At 49.1% G+C, this 18,465-nt stretch overlaps 1 protein-coding gene across 1 annotated transcript in view; it reads right to left on the minus strand.

Annotated features, from left to right (window-relative positions):
* The window catches only part of LOC140405338 (uncharacterized), a 73,536-nt gene that overhangs the window by 12,577 nt on the left and 42,494 nt on the right, over window positions 1-18,465 (minus strand). The window contains exons 2-3 of the mRNA XM_072493628.1: window positions 11,731-11,852; window positions 1,355-1,956 (exon numbers count right to left, since the gene is read on the minus strand). Coding sequence (XP_072349729.1) covers window positions 1,355-1,956; window positions 11,731-11,842 — 714 coding nt within the window. The 5' untranslated portion in view covers window positions 11,843-11,852. The remainder of the gene's footprint in view (window positions 1-1,354; window positions 1,957-11,730; window positions 11,853-18,465) is intronic.

Raw genomic sequence — 18,465 nt, forward strand, 5'->3', positions numbered from 1 at the left:
TCCGGGTGCTCCAGTTTCCTCCTACAGTCTAAAGATGTGCAGGTTAGGTGGATTGGCCATGCTAACTTGATCGGGTTACTGGGTTGCGGGGATAGGGTGGAGAAAGGAGCTTAAGTAGGGTGCTCTTTCCAAGGGCCGGTGCAGACTCGATGGGCCGAATGGTCTCCTTCTGTACTGTAAATTCTATGATTCTATGACACTCACATCCCAGGAAAGAATTTTTAAAACATTTTACCGATCTATTTGCCTTTTATACATTAACTTTTTAAAGTTGAGGAAACACAACAAGATGGTTTGCAAGATGCACCAGAGTGGAGCTATTTAGGGGAGTGCGGTATTGGGATTTGGTCGCACTGGATAAGGGATGCTGGGGCTTGGTATCAGTGAGGTGGAAACCGTCGAATGGTACAGCCCAGAAAGAGGCCATTTGGTGTCTGCTGGTTCTTTGAAATGTGCTGGGTTTGGCTGCAGTGCATTGGAAAAGTTTGTGTTTGGCAGCACTTTAAAGGCATCATTTTGGTCCTATTTGGCTGTGTGCCAAGATTGGCGACGCTCGCTCTGTCAAGTTGTCTTTTAAAATGGCAATTGGGGTCCGGTGTACATCTTACAAAGGCAAATTACAGAATACAGGGCCCGCTGCCTGAATCAGGCAGGTGTCCAGCCACCTAGTGCTTGGCCTCGTTAGAAAGGGCAGCAACTGAAGCGCCAGAGGAGGACAGTAAGGGCTCCACACATAGTTAGCACAGTCACCAGGTGGCTCAAATTAAAAATGAGGTGTTTGCTTGAAAAAATAATTTCTACTTTTTGCTTAATTTTGAGCTGATTGACATGAGTAAGTGCTGGAAAATGGAACACTTTTCCACTGACTGTCAGCATCAAGGACTCCCTGGTGAGGTATAGCACAGGCTATACACAGAATCCTTTACATTACACCAACACTATCTCATCTCAGTGACGGGTGAACCACACACACCAGCCATATCCGAGTGATCCGAATCAATTTGTGCTGGGTTCTGGGTGGTTTTATGCTGTGGGGCCACACTATTGTATTTAAGATTGCCCAGAATCATTTCAAAGTGGGCATCTATATTTAACAGGGAAAATAGATTGTCAACCAATCAAACCTAAGACCAGAAGTGGAAGGGCAGTGTGACATACCTCTGTACTTCAAACTCTGGGGCCTGATTTTAAATCCTGCCCAGTCCACAGGAGATCATTTCTTTGTTGAGTCATATGGTGTAATTACTGGCTTCGAGATGCTTTACAAAAGTACCAGACAGCCTTGTGTGTAGATTGTTCAGAGATATTTAAACAGTGCGACGCCACCAATCAATTCAAAAGGACAGTTGCCTACCTGTTGAGGCCCGCTTATCTTTCGAGGGATGCAAGGTCCAGGTGTAACAGGTGCATAGTCTGTAGAATGACAGGCAACGGCGGAGTCCAAACTCCTCGGTAATTGAACATTCTCTAAAGCATTGAATGTATCCAAGTCCTGTCTTTCCCAAAAGGGGTAGGCTGGCCCTAAAGGTATCCCCCTCTCACCCAGAAAGGACCCCGGAATATTCACAGTTGACTGTTCCAATGCACTCCTGTCTATATTAAAGCTGTAAGTACTTCTGTAGTCATCATACAAGTTGCTGGCAGAACCTTGAACAATTTCATCAGTTGGAGTTGGAGGTTCTGGTAAATGAACAGTGTTCACGTGGGGTAGATTTTCTGGTTCGCTGATTAAAAAGTTGTACTCGGCACTGGTTGGGGGAAACATAATGTCGAGTTTGGAACAGCACTCAAGCACCTGGTCATGGTTTCTGTCCACCATAACATCCGGAGGAGCAACAGGAACATTGCAGGCAGCTACCTCGAGGCCGTTCTTCTTCTGTGGTCTGAGGAAGGGACCTTCAGATTGGTCTGGCTTCCCGGTGTCTGTGCACTGTATTGGCACAGTGAATGCCATATCTGAAAGAAATCAAGGAGACTTAGAGGGAAAACAAGAAGATTTTGACCAAAATGTATTTTGTATCTTGAAACATCATATAAAGGATAGGAAACAAAATGATGGACCTACATAGAAGATCAGTCAGTGTCGGAGAGAGAGCGAGAGTGAGAGAGAGATTAGATTGTATTTGTTGAATTTGTTTATTGTTACATGTACCAAGGTACAGTGAAAAGTATTTTTCTGCGAGCAGCTCAAACAGATAATTTAGTACATGGGAATAAAATAAAATAAAAAGAAAATACATAAAAGGGCAACATAAGGTCCACAATGCAAATACATAGACACCGCATTGGGTGAAGCATACAGGAGTGTAGTATTAATCAGGTCAGTTCATAAGAGGGTCGTTTAGGAGTCTGGCAACTTTCCCTGTTAAATATAGATGTTTGTGCGTGTTCTCAGACTTTTGTATCTCCTGCCCGATGGAAGAAGTTGGAAGAGTGAGTAAGCCGGGTGGGAGGGGTCTTTGATTATGCTACCCGCTTTCCCCAGGCAGCGGGACCCCTCACCCCGACAAGTATGAAGTTAACTCATAGCTTGGGCTGTACCCTGTTTATATGAACATAGTTATGTGTTATCAATAAACCGGCTTAGCTCAGTTGGCTGGACAGCTGGTTCGTGGTGCAGAGCGAGGCCAGCAACGCAGGTTCAATCCCCATACCGGCTGAGGTTATTCATGACGGTCCACATTCTCAACCTTGCCCCTCGCCTGAGGTGTGGTGATCCTCCGGTTAAATCACCACCAGTCAGCTCTCCCCCTCAAAGGGGAAAGCAGCCCATGGTCATCTGGGACTATGGTGACTTAACTATCAACAAACACAATGCTCCAGTATATAAGACTCAGAACCTCTTTGTGAGACCTACTGAAGATACAACATAGCAGCAGCGAATAGAAAAACCCAGAGCCTCGGAGAAGCTGGAGCAGAAATTCAAAGATTGGAAAACTGAAGGAGCAGTATTCTGACCTGATGGATAGCGTGCGAAGTGGAGACACAAGAGGGAGATCAACAGGCTCCATTGCAGATCTGGAAGCAGAAAGGCAGAAGAAAAAGCTCCACTGTGCACCAGGGGACTCCACAAGGTCTCGTGGAGGGTCAATTGTGAATACCTATAGAGTGCAGAGTCAAAGGACTGTGCAGGGGGGAGCAAATAATTCAGTTCGAAGCCAGGGCTAGTCGAAAAGGCTTCAGTGCTGCAAAGAAAAAGACAGAGCAGCCCACTCCCGAAAGCATTGTGGCCAGCTCAGGCTTAGAATCGGTGCCATACCAAGTGGCGGCTGACTGCATTTTAAGAAAAAAACAGGAGCAGAAGGTTTAAAAAGTGCTACTTTATTCAGGAGGTTCAATAGCCGATGATTATTGCGAGGCAAGGAACAAACAAATCCTCAGATAAATTTCATGAAGTTCTGAAATCGTTTGACACATAATTAAAGCTAAGAAGCAACAAACATTAAGAGCAAAATTAAACAAATGTGTCCAACAGACTGGAGAATCAGTTGACTCTTTGAAAAACAAATTATACAGATTGGCTGAAGGCTGTGACTATGGTGCCCTTGAATCAGAATTCCTAATGTACAGAATTATTGTTGGAGTGTCTGTGCCCTTTCAGACAAACTACAGGCCCAGGAAGACCCGACTCTAGAAAAGGCCATCCAAATAACCAGCGGTCCGAAATCCACCAACAGCAATGATGTATTTTATGAGGCAAAAGTAAACTATGGTACAGAGCAACTCCAACTGTCCAACTAGTGAAATAACAAAGTGGCAGAGAGGCTCCAAGCCAAGGAAGGCAATACTCAAACAGACCAGAAGAGGGTGGGAGACAATGTCAGCACTCTGGAGTCAAATGACCTCACAGGCGAGAGCAATGTTCAGCAATCTCAGTGCAGTGTTTCAACTGCAACTGCCTGAGACACTTCAGAAAGCACTGCAAAGCTAATACACCCAGATGTGCAGAGCATCCCAAGACAATCCAGGAGATTGAGGTACCACACCAGGAAGAGACAGTATAAGGTTACCTCATCAACTTCAAATTTGACACGGGAGCCAGTGTTGTGATTCTCTCAGGTAAGAAACCGTGGCCGAGACGTCTCTGGCTATGAATGAGACACACCACTCGACAGGTCTGGAGGAATCAAACTTCCAGTCAGAGACATGATCCTAGAACCACTAAGGTATGGGGACAAGCAGATATTCAAAGTCATGTACGTCATCTGAAACAAATCATTTCCTCTCTTAAGCAGAGATGCCTGTGTTGCCCTTAACCTTCTCAAAACGGAAGGAGGCATCAAGCCAACTCCTGTCATCAATGACATGGAGCTGCACGTTTCCGCGAAGCTCACCAGGCTTGACTTGGACTTCATCTCTGAATTGTTGCCAATCTTCGCAGAAACAGTTTGTCCAATTTATTTGCAGGTGGCAGAAGCTCCAGCGTGGTTCGACTAGCCAAAGCTTCAGATAATTAACATTGTACCTCGAGTGGAAAACACACAGTGCAATGACCAGCAACAGAAGAATGAACCTAGACTCCAATGGTTGCTGTCACACTATCCGTCAACACCACGGAACAGACACTGCAACCTCCAGCCAATGCGCAAAGCTGCAAGACAATGCTGGAGCAAGGAACCAATGATCAGCAACTCGCCAAAGCACACCTCAGTGATGCAGACACACACTGAAGAACACTATTTTGTGATAAAAGCCAAACTGCAAGGTGAGCCCACTGATGAGGAACATCAAAGCGATTGGGAAAGACACCTTCAACTTCCACAATTACAGTGGAACACACGGAGAAAGGAAAACCGGGTTCATACCACAATTGTACAGAGTTTTTAAAAATATATATTTAGAGTACCAATTGTTTTTTTCAATTAAGGGGCAATGTAGCGTGGCCAAATCCACCTAACCTGCACATCTTTGGGTTGTGGGGGTGAAACCCACGCAGATATGGGGAGAATGCGCAAACTCCACACAGTCAGTGACCCAAGGCCGGGATTCGAACCCGGGTCCTTGGCGCTGCAGTCCCAGTGCTAACCACTGCGCCACATGCTGCCCTACAATTGTACAGAGTTAACACTCTCTCCAGAATAGAACAAGCCAGTGGTCCTCGAGCAGAACAGATGGGGAGTTGACAAACAAAAGTTCAACTCCAAAGAGTGGAGAAAGCCAATCAGAAGAAGACACCAAGTGCTAGAAATAGAGGCTACAACTCAAACTCATAAATCAACAAAAGTTGCCCCAATCATCAGAACCTACCACTCCTCCAAATGTGTCCTCCAGACCATCTCAATTGATAAAGTCAGAGACTTGTGGGGTGGTAGCATGATTTTAATGCAAATACATTGGGTAAAGACTTGGGGGAGTTGGACGGCAGTGGCGCAGTGGTTAGCACTGCTGCCTCATGGCACTGAGGACCCGGGTTCGATCCCGGCCCCGGGTCACTGTCCGTGTGGAGTTTGCACATTCTCCCCGTGTCTGCGTGGGTTTCACCCTCACAACCCAAAGATGTGCAGGTTAGGTGGATTGACCACGTTACATTGCCCCTTAATTGGAATTTAAAAAAAAAAGACTTGGGAGTTGTAATGTCGCAGGGTATCTGGCCGAGCAAGAATTGATATGGGACTGGGAAGCAGTCGCATCCACCGTGTGATGTAAAGAGACACATGACCTGAGACGAGTGTCAGTTGTGGACTGGACAGAGACCTGCGTAAAAGGAAGCATGGAGTTAGTTCATAGCTTGGCCTATTGCTATATATATGTATAGTATGATGTGTTTTAATTAACACCTAATGCTCAAGGATACAAGATTCAGAACCTCTTTGTGAGACCTACCAAACATGCAATATACAACAAATCTGGGATATTCCTTGCTCCATATCAATCAGCTGCTCACTGAATAAACCCATTTAGGGGCCTCGGCTACTGCATTTGCTGCATTCACAATCCATGACAACAGATAAGTTGGAGTGTTCCTTGGGTTCAGTTAACACCAACCATATTCTAGCAGTCTGGGTAGCTCAGCAATGTCATTGAGTGTCAGCTGATGTAGTACTGAATGAGACACCCACGTACATTATGTGATATCAACATGGAAATTCTGACAGTTCGACAAAAATAGGAATTAACATTGGATGATAAATTCTCCCATTAGCAGTACCTTGAACTATGCCATAGGGAGCAGCAGATATATTAGCCAGCGTGTTCACAGTATCACAGTGCATAAAGAAAAATCTTGCATTTATACAACAAGATCATAGATGTCATCAAACAATTCAAACTAATGTATTACTTTTGAAGTGCAGTTATTGGTGTTGCGTGAGTAAGTGCAGCAGCCAATTTGTGCAGAGCAAGGTCCCACAAACAGTAAGGAGATGAATGACCAATTTATCTGTCTTTTGGTAGTGTTGGTTGAGGGAACAATGTTGGCCAGGCTACTGGAAGAACTCTCAGCCATGGAATCAGGGGCCATGGCTTAACCATCGAATCCAGAACAAGTGGGCAAATCTTTAAATTAGAACTAGGCCATATCAAAATGAATTCAGAAAGCATTTTTCACAGAAAGGTGATCAGGAGCTGTCCCCAACCCCTAGAAAAGGCTGTGGATGATTCGTCAATCAAAATTTTCAAGATTGAGATTGATCGATCTTTGTTGGGTAAGGGAGATCAGGATATGGAGGAAAGGTGGGTCAATGGAGGGAGGTGCAGATTGGCCATGATCTAATGGAATGGAGGGACATAGAACAAAGAAAAGTACAGCACAGGAACAGGCCCTTCGACCCTCCAAGCCCGTGCCGACTATGCTGCCTGTCTGAACTAAATGGTCATCTGGGTAAATCATATTGAGGTGAGGCCACAGGGACTCTGATGTTGCAAATCCCTGGGCCTCCTGTCAGGCGATAACAGTGTTATATATTAACAATTTGGACGTGAACATGGGGAGCATGATTGGGAAATTTGCAGACGACACAAAGATTGGCGGAGTGGTGGACAGTGTAGAGGATAGCTATCATCTCCAACATGATATAGATGGGTTGGTGGAGTGGGCGATAAAGTGGCAGATGGAATTTAACACAGAGAAGTGTGAGGTCATGTGTATAGGGAGTACACAATATACGAAGAAGGGTAGATGAAGTGAGAGATCTTGGTGTACAAGTACACAGCTCCCTAAAGGCAGAAGTTCAATTAGGCAAGGTTGTTAAGAAAGCATCTGGAATGCTCTCCCTCATTGGCAGAGGTATAGAATATAAAAGTAAGGCTATAATGTTGGAATTGTATAAAACACTGGTGAGGTCACAACTGGAGTATTGTGTGCGGTTCTGGTCACCACATTACAAGAAGGACGTTACTGCTCTGGAGAGAGTGCAGAGGAGGTTTACAAGAATGTTGCAAGGCTAGAAAAGTGTAGCTATCAGGAGAGATTGGATAGGTTAGGGTTATTTTCCTTGGAACAAAGTAAGTTCATTGAGCTGAGAAACACAAGGCTATAAAACACGACTCACATTTAACAAGGGGCCTCAACGAGGCCACACATAGCCCTGTTTTGTAGGAACGTCACCCACCGGAACTTGTCAGTATAGCGAGAGATCTGGACGCCACTTTTAAATGGCATCCCGAACTCCGAGGCCACCAAAGCGACCCCCGACGCCTCCCCAAGCACTATGGGACGGTCCCCTCCCCGCTGCCCCCCCCCCAACACCCACATAGGGCATCCCCATCCCAATCGCACTGTGCAAAAAATGCCAACTTGGCACCCTGGCAGTGCCACCAGGGCACCCTGGCAGTGCTGGGCTGGCATCCAGGTGTCACCTCTAGGTTCAAGGCTGGTACTGCCAGGATGCCAATGTGGCACCAGCAGTGCCAGGGTACCACTCTGCCCAAAGGGCACGCACCTGGGGGTCTACGTTCCTCTGGGAGGATCCCACAAATGCTGTTGGATCTGGTCCCTGTTTGTGGACACCAGTACCGACCATCGCTGGCCCAAGGTCTCCGAGGCGAAGCAGATTGAACGCACGACCCCACACCTCGGGTAACTCGGGAATCTGCCCATTAAAGTGAGACTAGGTGTCTCGCTTTAATATGCAGGTTTGCTAAAAAGTGATGGCGGGATTCACATCACAATGTCTATCATGTTAGAACTTGCGAGATGTCACAAGCCGGGTAGATCCCAGGAGCGAGGTCTCCCGGCTCTTTATCGGCCATGCCGTGCCGCGGCGAGCTGCTCTTCAGAAGTAGCGTGGCTGTTCGATCACGCCCTGTAAGTTTTCAAGAGGAGTTAGATACTCTTGGGGCTCAATGGAATCAAAGGATATGGGGGGAAAGACGGATACAGGTTACGGAGTTAGATGGTCAGCCATGATCATAATGAATGATGGAGCAGGCTCGATAGGCCGAACAATCCACTCGTGTTCCTATTTTCTATGTTTTTAAAAAATAAATTTAGAGTACCCAATTCATTTTTTGCAATTAAGGGGCAATTTAGCGTGGCCAATCCACCTACCCTGCACATCTTTGGGTTGTGGGGGTGAGACCTACGCAGACACGGGGAGAATGTGCAAACTCCACACGGACAGTGGCACGGGGCCGGGATCGAACCTGGAACCTCGGCGCCGTGAGGCAGCAGTGCTATCCACTGCGCCACCATGCTGCCCCCTATTTTCTATGTTAATATGTTTCTACTACTTCACCATTGCTCATCGCAATGAGAAAATTTCATGACATAAACCACATACACTGATCCAGATTATATTCCAAATCCTGCCTACTCTTCCTCTAAAATCCCATAGTATTTGTCCCTTCATAATTCATGATGTGGAGATGCCGGCGTTGGACTGGGGTGAGCACAGTACGAAGTCTTACAACACCAGGTTAAAGTCCAACAGGTTTGTTTCGATGTCACTAGCTTTCGGAGCGCTGCTCCTTCCTCAGGTGAATGAAGAGGTATGTTCCAGAAACATATATATAGACAAATTCAAAGATGCCAAACAATGCTAGGAATGCGAGCATTAGCAGGTGATTAAATCTTTACAGATCCAGAGATGGGGTAACCCCAGGTTAAAGAGGGGTGAATTGTCTCAAGCCAGGACAGTTGGTAGGATTTTGCAGGCCAGATGGTGGGGGATGAATGTAATGTGACATGAATCCCAGGTCCCGGTTGAGGCCGCACTCATGTGTGCGGAACTTGGCTACAAGTTTCTGCTCGGCGATTCTGCGTTGTCGCGGGTCCTGAAGGCCACCTTGGAGAACGCTTACCCGGAGATCAGAGGCTGAATGCCCTTGACTGCTGAAGTGTTCCCCGACTGGAAGGGAACATTCCTGCCTGGTGATTGTTGCGCGATGTCCGTTCATTCGTTGTCGCAGCGTCTGCATGGTCTCGCCAATGTACCACGCTTCGGGACATCCTTTCCTGCAGCGTATGAGGTAGACAACGTTGGCCGAGTCGCACGAGTATGTACCGCGTACCTGGTGGTTGGTGTTCTCACGTGTAATAGTGGTATCCATGTCGATGATCTGGCACGTCTTGCAGAGATTACCATGACAGGGTTGTGTGGTGTCGTGGTCACTGTTCTGAAGACTGGGTAGTTTGCTGCAAACAATGGTTCGTTTGAGGTTGTGCGGTTGTTTGAAGGCAAGTAGTGGGGGTGTGGGGCTGACCTTGGCAAGATGTTCATCGTCATCAATGACGTGTTGAAGGCTGTGAAGAAGATGACGTAGTTTCTCCGCTCCGGGGAAGTACTGGACGACGAAGGGTATTCTGTCGGTTGTGTCCCATGTTTGTCTTCTGAGGAGGTCGGTCCGGTTTTTCGCTGTGGCGCGTTGGAACCGTCGATCGATGAGTCGAGTACCATATCCCATTCGTACGAGGGCATCTTTCAACGTCTGTAGATGTCTGTTACGCTCCTCCTCGTCTGAGCAGATCCTGTGTATACGGAGCGCTTGTCCATAGGGGATGGCTTCTTTAATGTGTTTAGGGTGGAATCTGGAGAAGTGGAGCATCATGAGGTTATCCGTGGGTTTGCGGTAAAGCGAAGTGCTGAGGTGACCGTCCTTGATGGAGACGAGTGTGTCCAAGAATGCAACTGATTTTGGAGAGTAGTCCATAGTGAGTCTGATGGTTGGATGGAACTTATTAATGTCATTGTGTAGTCGTTTCAGTGATTCTTCGCCGTGGGTCCAAAGGAAAAAAAATGTCATCGATGTATCTGGTGTATAACAGACACCGCACAGGACCTTCAACCGATGTTATACACCAGATACATCGATGACATTTTTTTCCTTTGGACCCACGGCGAAGAATCACTGAAACGACTACACAATGACATTAATAAGTTCCATCCAACCATCAGACTCACCATGGACTACTCTCCAAAATCAGTTGCATTCTTGGACACACTCGTCTCCATCAAGGACGGTCACCTCAGCACTTCGCTTTACCGCAAACCCACGGATAACCTCATGATGCTCCACTTCTCCAGCTTCCACCCTAAACACATTAAAGAAGCCATCCCCTATGGACAAGCGCTCCGTATACACAGGATCTGCTCAGACGAGGAGGAGCGTAACAGACATCTACAGACGTTGAAAGATGCCCTCGTACGAATGGGATATGGCACTCGACTCATCGATCGACGGTTCCAACGCGCCACAGCGAAAAACCGGACCGACCTCCTCAGAAGACAAACATGGGACACAACCGACAGAATACCCTTCGTCGTCCAGTACTTCCCCGGAGCGGAGAAACTACGTCATCTTCTTCACAGCCTTCAACACGTCATTGATGACGATGAACATCTTGCCAAGGTCAGCCCCACACCCCCACTACTTGCCTTCAAACAACCGCACAACCTCAAACGAACCATTGTTTGCAGCAAACTACCCAGTCTTCAGAACAGTGACCACGACACCACACAACCCTGTCATGGCAATCTCTGCAAGACGTGCCAGATCATCGACATGGATACCACTATTACACGTGAGAACACCAACCACCAGGTACGCGGTACATACTCGTGCGACTCGGCCAACGTTTTCTACCTCATACGCTGCAGGAAAGGATGTCCCGAAGCGTGGTACATTGGCGAGACCATGCAGACGCTGCGACAACGAATGAACGGACATCGCGCAACAATCACCAGGCAGGAATGTTCCCTTCCAGTCGGGGAACACTTCAGCAGTCAAGGGCATTCAGCCTCTGATCTCCGGGTAAGCGTTCTCCAAGGCGGCCTTCAGGACCCGCGACAACGCAGAATCGCCGAGCAGAAACTTGTAGCCAAGTTCCGCACACATGAGTGCGGCCTCAACCGGGACCTGGGATTCATGTCACATTACATTCATCCCCCACCATCTGGCCTGCGAAATCCTACCAACTGTCCTGGCTTGAGACAATACACCCCTCTTTAACCTGGGGTTACCCCATCTCTGGATCTGTAAAGATTTAATCACCTGCTAATGCTCGCATTCCTAGCATTGTTTGGCATCTTTGAATTTGTCTATATATATGTTTCTGGAACATACCTCTTCATTCACCTGAGGAAGGAGCAGCGCTCCGAAAGCTAGTGACATCGAAACAAACCTGTTGGACTTTAACCTGGTGTTGTAAGACTTCGTACTGTTCATAATTCATGCCACAGTTGATTGATAACCCCGCTTGTTAAATAAAAAAATGTGCGCATCTTCCATCTCACCATGAACAACACAATGGAAGATCGGCTCGTCTGGGTTGAAAAACTGCTCTTTACTCACCAATGGTTATTTCTCTCCTCACAGTCAGCGCCTTAATAAGCTCTGCCTGCCTCACACACACAGTTTTCAAACGTCTAAATTCCTGGTACAGCAGTCCAAATGCTTCTTCCATCTCCTTGACACTAGTGGAAAGCAAGAGTTCAAATGTTAGCCAAGCCAATGCCACTTTGTAACATCAGTTGATAAGTTTCAGCCTGAACCTTTTCGATGGGCGAGTTTCCCCAACACATTTTCAGATTGATTTCTACTTCATCGAAGGAGCCAGATTACCCTGACCGACACACAGGGCTGGCCCCATAAATCAATTAGTCATCCGACACACAAGTTTGGGTCTGGAGGAAAATCCCAGGTTTAGTTAAAAGCAAATTACTGCCGATGCTGGAATCTGAAACATAAACAGAAAATACTGGACAATCTCAGCAGGTCTGACAGCCTCTGTGGAGAGAGAAGGGAGTGAACGTTCCAGTCTGGGTGACTCTTCGTCAAAGCAGGTTTAGTTCCTGGGTTATGCTGATCTTACCCAAGATGGCAAGGTGGACAAGACAATTGGCCTCATTTCTCCAGGCTAGGGAAGTGTGGGGGAAAGTAATAAAGGTTTTGTCCTATTTACAAAGCAGGAACCCTTTCTCCCAAATAAACATGTAGATTTGAGTTGTAAGACTGTAGAAGACACAAAAAAGATCCCAATAATAGTTGAAAATCAAGAGGAAATAGGGAAGAAGGAACTTAAAACAATCACTAATGAAAGGTACTGGAAAAACTGTTGGGATTGAAGCCCCCTGGACCGGATGGCCTGTATCCTAGGGCCTTAAAAGAAGTGGCTGCAGGGGTAGTGGATGCATTGGTTGTAATCTTCCAAACTTCCCTTCTGGAAAGGTCCTAGCAGATTGGAAAAGCACAAATGTGACACCTCTATTCAAGAAAAGAGGAAGATAGAAAGCAGGAAACTATAAGCCTGTTCAGTCTAACATCTGTCATTGGGAAGGTGCTAGAAACCATTACTAAGGAGGTATGGCAGTACATTTAGAAAATCATATTGCAATCAGGCAGAGCAACATTGTTTCGTGAAAGAGAATTAGAGCTCTTTGAGGATGTAACAAGCAGGGTGGATAATGGGGAACCAGTAGATGTGATGTATTTGGATTTCCACAAGGTATTCAATAATATCCCACATAAAAGATTACCACACAAGATAAGAGCTCATGGTGTTGGGGGTAATAGATTAGCACGGATAGAGCATTGGTTAGCTAACAGGAAGCAGAACATCAGGATAAATGGGTCATTTTCAGGTTGGCAAACCATAACTCGTGGCGTGTCACAGAGATCTGTGCCGGGGCGTCACCTCTTTACAATCAATAGTAATGGCTTGGACAAAGGGACTGAGTGTGTGGTATCTAAATTTGCTGATGACACATAGATAGGCAACAAAGCAACTCGTGAAGAGGACACAAACAGAATGTAAAAGGATATAAATGGGTTAAACGAGTGGGGGGAAATTTGGCATGGAGTATAATATGAGAAAGCATGAGCTTGTCCACTTTGGCAGGAAGAATGGAAAAGCAGAATATCATTTAAATGGAGAAAAACGTCAGAAAGCTGCAGTACAGAGGGACCGAGCATCCTGGTACATTTGTCACAAACGGTCAGTATGCAGGTAAAGTAAGTAAGTGAGAAGGGAAATAGAACGTTGGCTTTATTGCAAGGGGAAGAGTATAAAATTAATGGAGGTGAGTGTTTTGTTATGTTTCCTTTGTAACATAAGCGGCTTCCTTGTGTTGCATTTGTCAAGGAAGGTCGAGACGTGTAAATAACTTCAACACATTTATTTACACTATGTACACTTTTATAACTTGAGTTCGACACTACTGCTAATCCTATTGTAGCTACCTAAACTGACTAACCAGCTGCTGTCTTCCACGTGGTGGGTGGCGATAATGAATCAACCCTGTGCCTCTCCTCACTGACTGTCTCCACTGGCCAAAGGGCTGTTATGTGGAGCCAGTTATGCGGCGCCGCCTTTACGTGGCGACAAGGCCTGGCGCGTGTAAATGACGCGGCCCCACTCCTAGCCCATTATCGGGCCCTGAATCGGTCGGGATAGTGGCCGTTTCGCGCCGTCGTGAACCTCGACGCCGTTCACGACGGCTTGGGCACTTCGGCGCGGGAGTGGAGAATCCCGCCCCCAGTACTGAATTAGACAGACAGCATTGTAGCGCTATCTGACGAGGAACCATATCAGCCATTCCTTCACTATCGCCAGGTCAAAATCCTGGAACTCCCTTCCTAACAGCACTGTGGGTGTACCTACACCACAGGGACTGCAGCGGTTCAAGAAGCCAGCTCACCACCACCTTCTCAAGGGGCAATTAGGGATGGGCAATAAAAGCGGGTCTAACCAGCGATGGCCACATCCTCTGAAGGAACAAAAATAAAAACCCTCCGAACTGTACTCGCATCTAGTGAGGTCCACACTGTCACGGCAGCTTTATGACTCTTAGCTAATTTAATATTGTTGGATGTATAACGTCTATGTTAGGAGGTCACTAAAGATATGAGAAAACCTACCTGATTTGTGGTGATATCTTGGTAATTAGCTTAGTACTGGGTCACTGGTTGAAGAACAATTTGTTATAAAATTTCACTTGACCTCAGTTGTTGAGAATTTTCAGGTTGGTTCAAGCAAAAACAAAATCAACCACACAACAGGTGTTCACATTCAACACAATGGGCGGGATTCTACGATAGCGAGTCAGAGCGTCCGCGACGTCGCGTTTCATGATGGCGCGAACAGGCCGCCGGCAGCATCGATTCAGGCCCCGCAAAGGGGCCAGAGAAACGCGGTGGACGTGGCGCTGTCATCACGTGACGCCCGGATGACACGGCGCCGCGTCATTTTATGTGCGCGATCCGCGCACAGGCCCCAACACTATGGCTGTGCCCCGCCGTGCCACTCCCAGGTTCCGGGACAATGACCTGGAGGCACTGCTGGACGCAGTGGAAGAGCGGAGGGCGATCCTGTGCCCAAGACGTGGCCACCGGCACCCGGCCAGCTCAGTCAGGCGCAACTGGCGTGATGTGGGCCTCGCCGTTAGCGCTGTAGGGCACACCCCACGCTCTGGAGAGCAGTGCCGCAAGAAACTCCACGACCTCACGAGGGCTGCCAGGGTAAGTACCCTGAGAGTTCCCCCAGGCCACACCCCACCCCTCCCTTCCCCCCTCACCACGTGTCACGCCCCCCCCCCGCCCACGCAGGAGGGGGGGCACCATGTTCCAACCGACCCACATGTGCACCACACCCCCCTTATGAACCGCCGTGACGTGGTGCCCAGTGCCCCCCCCCCCAGTCATAATGTTGCCAACATCTGTGCGTCTTGCTGCTGACCGCCTAACTCTGATGGTTTTCCCCCCCGCAGGATAAGACAGCTCACAACCATCGTGAGCGTGCAGGAACCGGAGGGGGTGTAGCCCGGGGGAATCACCTGTTCTGCACCCCCTCACCGTCAATGAGCAGAGGGCTCTGGATCTCGCTGGGGGAGCCGCCACCCGGGAGGTAACGCCATGCCAGATCGGAGGCGCAGTGCCAAGTGAGACTCCCCTGCCTGGCTATACTCCCTCAGCACCTCACCTCCCCCCAACCCCCCCCCCCCCCACACTGCACTCCCTCACACTGCCCCCTCCACCCCCTAACCCCCCCCTCACACCACCCACTCACACTGCCCCCTCCAATCCTAACCCCCCCCTCACTCCTGACTCCGCGTGTCTAACGATACATGCTTTATTGTGTATTCCAGGGCCAGCCTACGATCGTCCCGGAACGTCTCAGACAAGCCACCGCCGTCCAGGTCCACGCCCATCTGCCCATAAGGACGCACGCCAGGGAGGGGAAGGAAGACGGACAGGAGGGCCCTCGTCCGAAGCCGGGGCACAGGAAACGGATGCACAGAGGATCGACACAAACGACAGTGACGAACAGAGGACGGATAGTCAGGACACTGACAGCCATGAAACGGACAAAGAGGACAGAGAGCCAGGACAGTGACGGACAGAGGACAGGGACTCAGGACAGTGACGCACAGAGGACGGGGACTCAGGACAATGACGCACAGAGGACGGCCAAACAGATGTTTGACAGACCGGACACGGCACCTCACATGGGCTGGAGACAACGTCCATCGGTCCAAGGCTCCCCCTCCGCGTAACCCCATCTAACCTGCACATCTTTGGACAACAAGGGACAATTTAACATGGCCAATCCATCTAACCTGCATATCTTTAGACACGAAGGGACAATTTTAGCATGACATGAAAAGTTAACTTTTGTTTCTCTCTTCACAGATGCTGCCTGACCTGCTGAATATTTCCAACATTTTCTGTTTTTATCACAGATTCAGGACTAGAGTGCAACCTGAACGGAGCGCTGGGAGCTTGGCGAGCTGAGGGGGGAATTGGTTCTTGTTCTGTGACAGGGGAAAATGCTCGCTGTTTGATGAGCATCTGGTGAGTGGTGAAGGTTAGTTCAATACTACGGTTTAAAATAGCACAGGAATTTGTGGTAAGATTAACAAAATACATAAAAGAAAATAAATAGTTGGATAAAGTAATTAATTAAAACACATACGGGTGGCAGAACAAGTGATGTGTCATGGCTGCAACACGTGGGAACACCTGGATACCAGTGTGATCCAGGGCAAACACGTCTGCAGCAAGTGTTTGCAGTTTGAGGAGCTTTGGCTTAGAGTCATTGAGCTGGAGGCTGAGCTTCAGACACTGCGTCACATCAGGAAGGGGGAAAGTTACCTAGACCTTTTGTACCAGGAGACGGTGACAGCCCTTAGGATAGGGTCTTCTGATTTGGAAGGTGGTCAGGGGCAAGAGGGTGTGACTGCAACTGGGGTAAAGGGACACAGAGGGCAGGTGTGCAGGCATGTCAACCTCTGCAATTATCCAACAGGTTTGAGATTCTTTTGGCTAGTTGGGATAAGGGTGGGGGTTGCAGGATCAGCATTGTGGTACAGGAAGCCATTCAAGTGGGGAGAGCAAATAGAAGTTACTGGTAGTGGGGGACGGTCTAGCAAAGAGGATTGACACTGTTCTCTGCAGCAATGAACAAGAGTCCAAGCAGCTATGTAGCCTGCCCAGTGCCAGGGTTCAAGACATTGGGGAACTTGCAGTGGGACGGTGTTGAGACGGTCTACATCTGAACCATGCTGGGGTTAGTGTTCGAATGAGCCACATAACAAGGGAAATAGAGGGTGAAATTCTCCGTAATCGGCGCGATGTCCGCCGACCGGCGCCAAAATCGGCGCGAATCAGTCCGGCATCGCGCCGCCCCAAAGGTGCGGAATCCTCTGCCCCTTGAGCGGCCGAGCCCTAACCTTGAGGGACTAGGCCCGTGCCGGACTGATTTCCGCCCCGCCAGCTGGCGGGAAAGGCCTTTGGTGCTCCGCCAGCTGGCGCGGAAATGACATTCATAGAATTTACAGTGCAGAAGGAGGCCATTCGGCCCATCGAGTCTGCACCGGCTCTTGGAAAGAGCACCCTACCCAAGGTCAACACCTCCACCCTATCCCCATAACCCAGTCACTTCACCCAACACAAAGGGAAATTTTGGACACTAAGGGCAATTTATCATGGCCAATCCACCTAACCTGCACATCTTTGGACTGTGGGAGGAAACCGGAGCACCCGGAGGAAACCCACGCACACACGGGGAGGATGTGCAGACTCCGCACAGACAGTGACCCGAGCCGGAATCGAACCTGGGACCCTGGAGCTGTGAAGCAATTGTGCTATCCACAATGCTACCGTGCTGCCCACATTGCCAGGCGGCGCATGCGCGGGACCGTCAGCGGCCGCTCACGGCGTCCCCACGCATGCGCAGTGGAGGGAGTCTCTTCCGCCTCCGCCATGGTGGAGACCGTGGCGAAGGCGGAAGGAAAAGAGTGCCCCCAGGGCACAGGCCCGCCCGCGGATCGGTGGGCCCCGATCGGGTGCCAGGCCACCGTGGGGGCACCCCCCGGGGCCAGATCGCCCAGCGCCCCCCCCCCCCCGACCCCGGAGCCCGCCCGCGCCGCCTTGTCCCGCCGGTAAGGTAGGTGGTTTAATCTACGCCGGCGGGACAGGCATTTTAGCAGTGGGACTTTGGCCCATCCGGGCCGGAGAATCGCAGGGGGGGGCCCGCCAACCGGCACAGCGCGATTACCGCCCCCGCCGAATATCCGGTGCCGGAGAATTCGGCAACCGGCGGGGGCGGGATTCACGCCAGCCCCCGGCGATTCTCTGACCCGGCGGGGGCGGGGGTCGGAGAATCTCGCCCCAGGTTCCCGACCGCTGGGACCACACGTGGCCCTCGCCGTTGGGAACTCAGGCCATCGGGGGCGGAGGATCGTGGGTGGGCCGGCCAATGACGCGCCAACGGCGTTCCAATGGCGCACATCACGATGACTCCAGTTTGGAGTGGACAGAGCATGGCGGACCAGCGTCACACATCCATTCTCCGCCCGATCGCCGATCCCAATTTCGGCGTTGGGCTATGGAGAATCCCGCCCGAGATCTTTATTCACCAAAGGAATCAGTTAGAAGGGGAAAATATTACGCAGTTCTTTGCGACCCTCAAGCAATTTCTAGAGTTTTGTAGATTTGGCGACAATAAATCATTTAGTGCGAGATTTGGAAAATGAGGCCAAAGAAGACTATTAACGGAGCAAAATCAAATTCTGAAAGCTGCATTAGATA

This window comes from Scyliorhinus torazame, chromosome X, assembly GCF_047496885.1.
Source record: "Scyliorhinus torazame isolate Kashiwa2021f chromosome X, sScyTor2.1, whole genome shotgun sequence".
Taxonomy (NCBI): domain Eukaryota; kingdom Metazoa; phylum Chordata; class Chondrichthyes; order Carcharhiniformes; family Scyliorhinidae; genus Scyliorhinus; species Scyliorhinus torazame.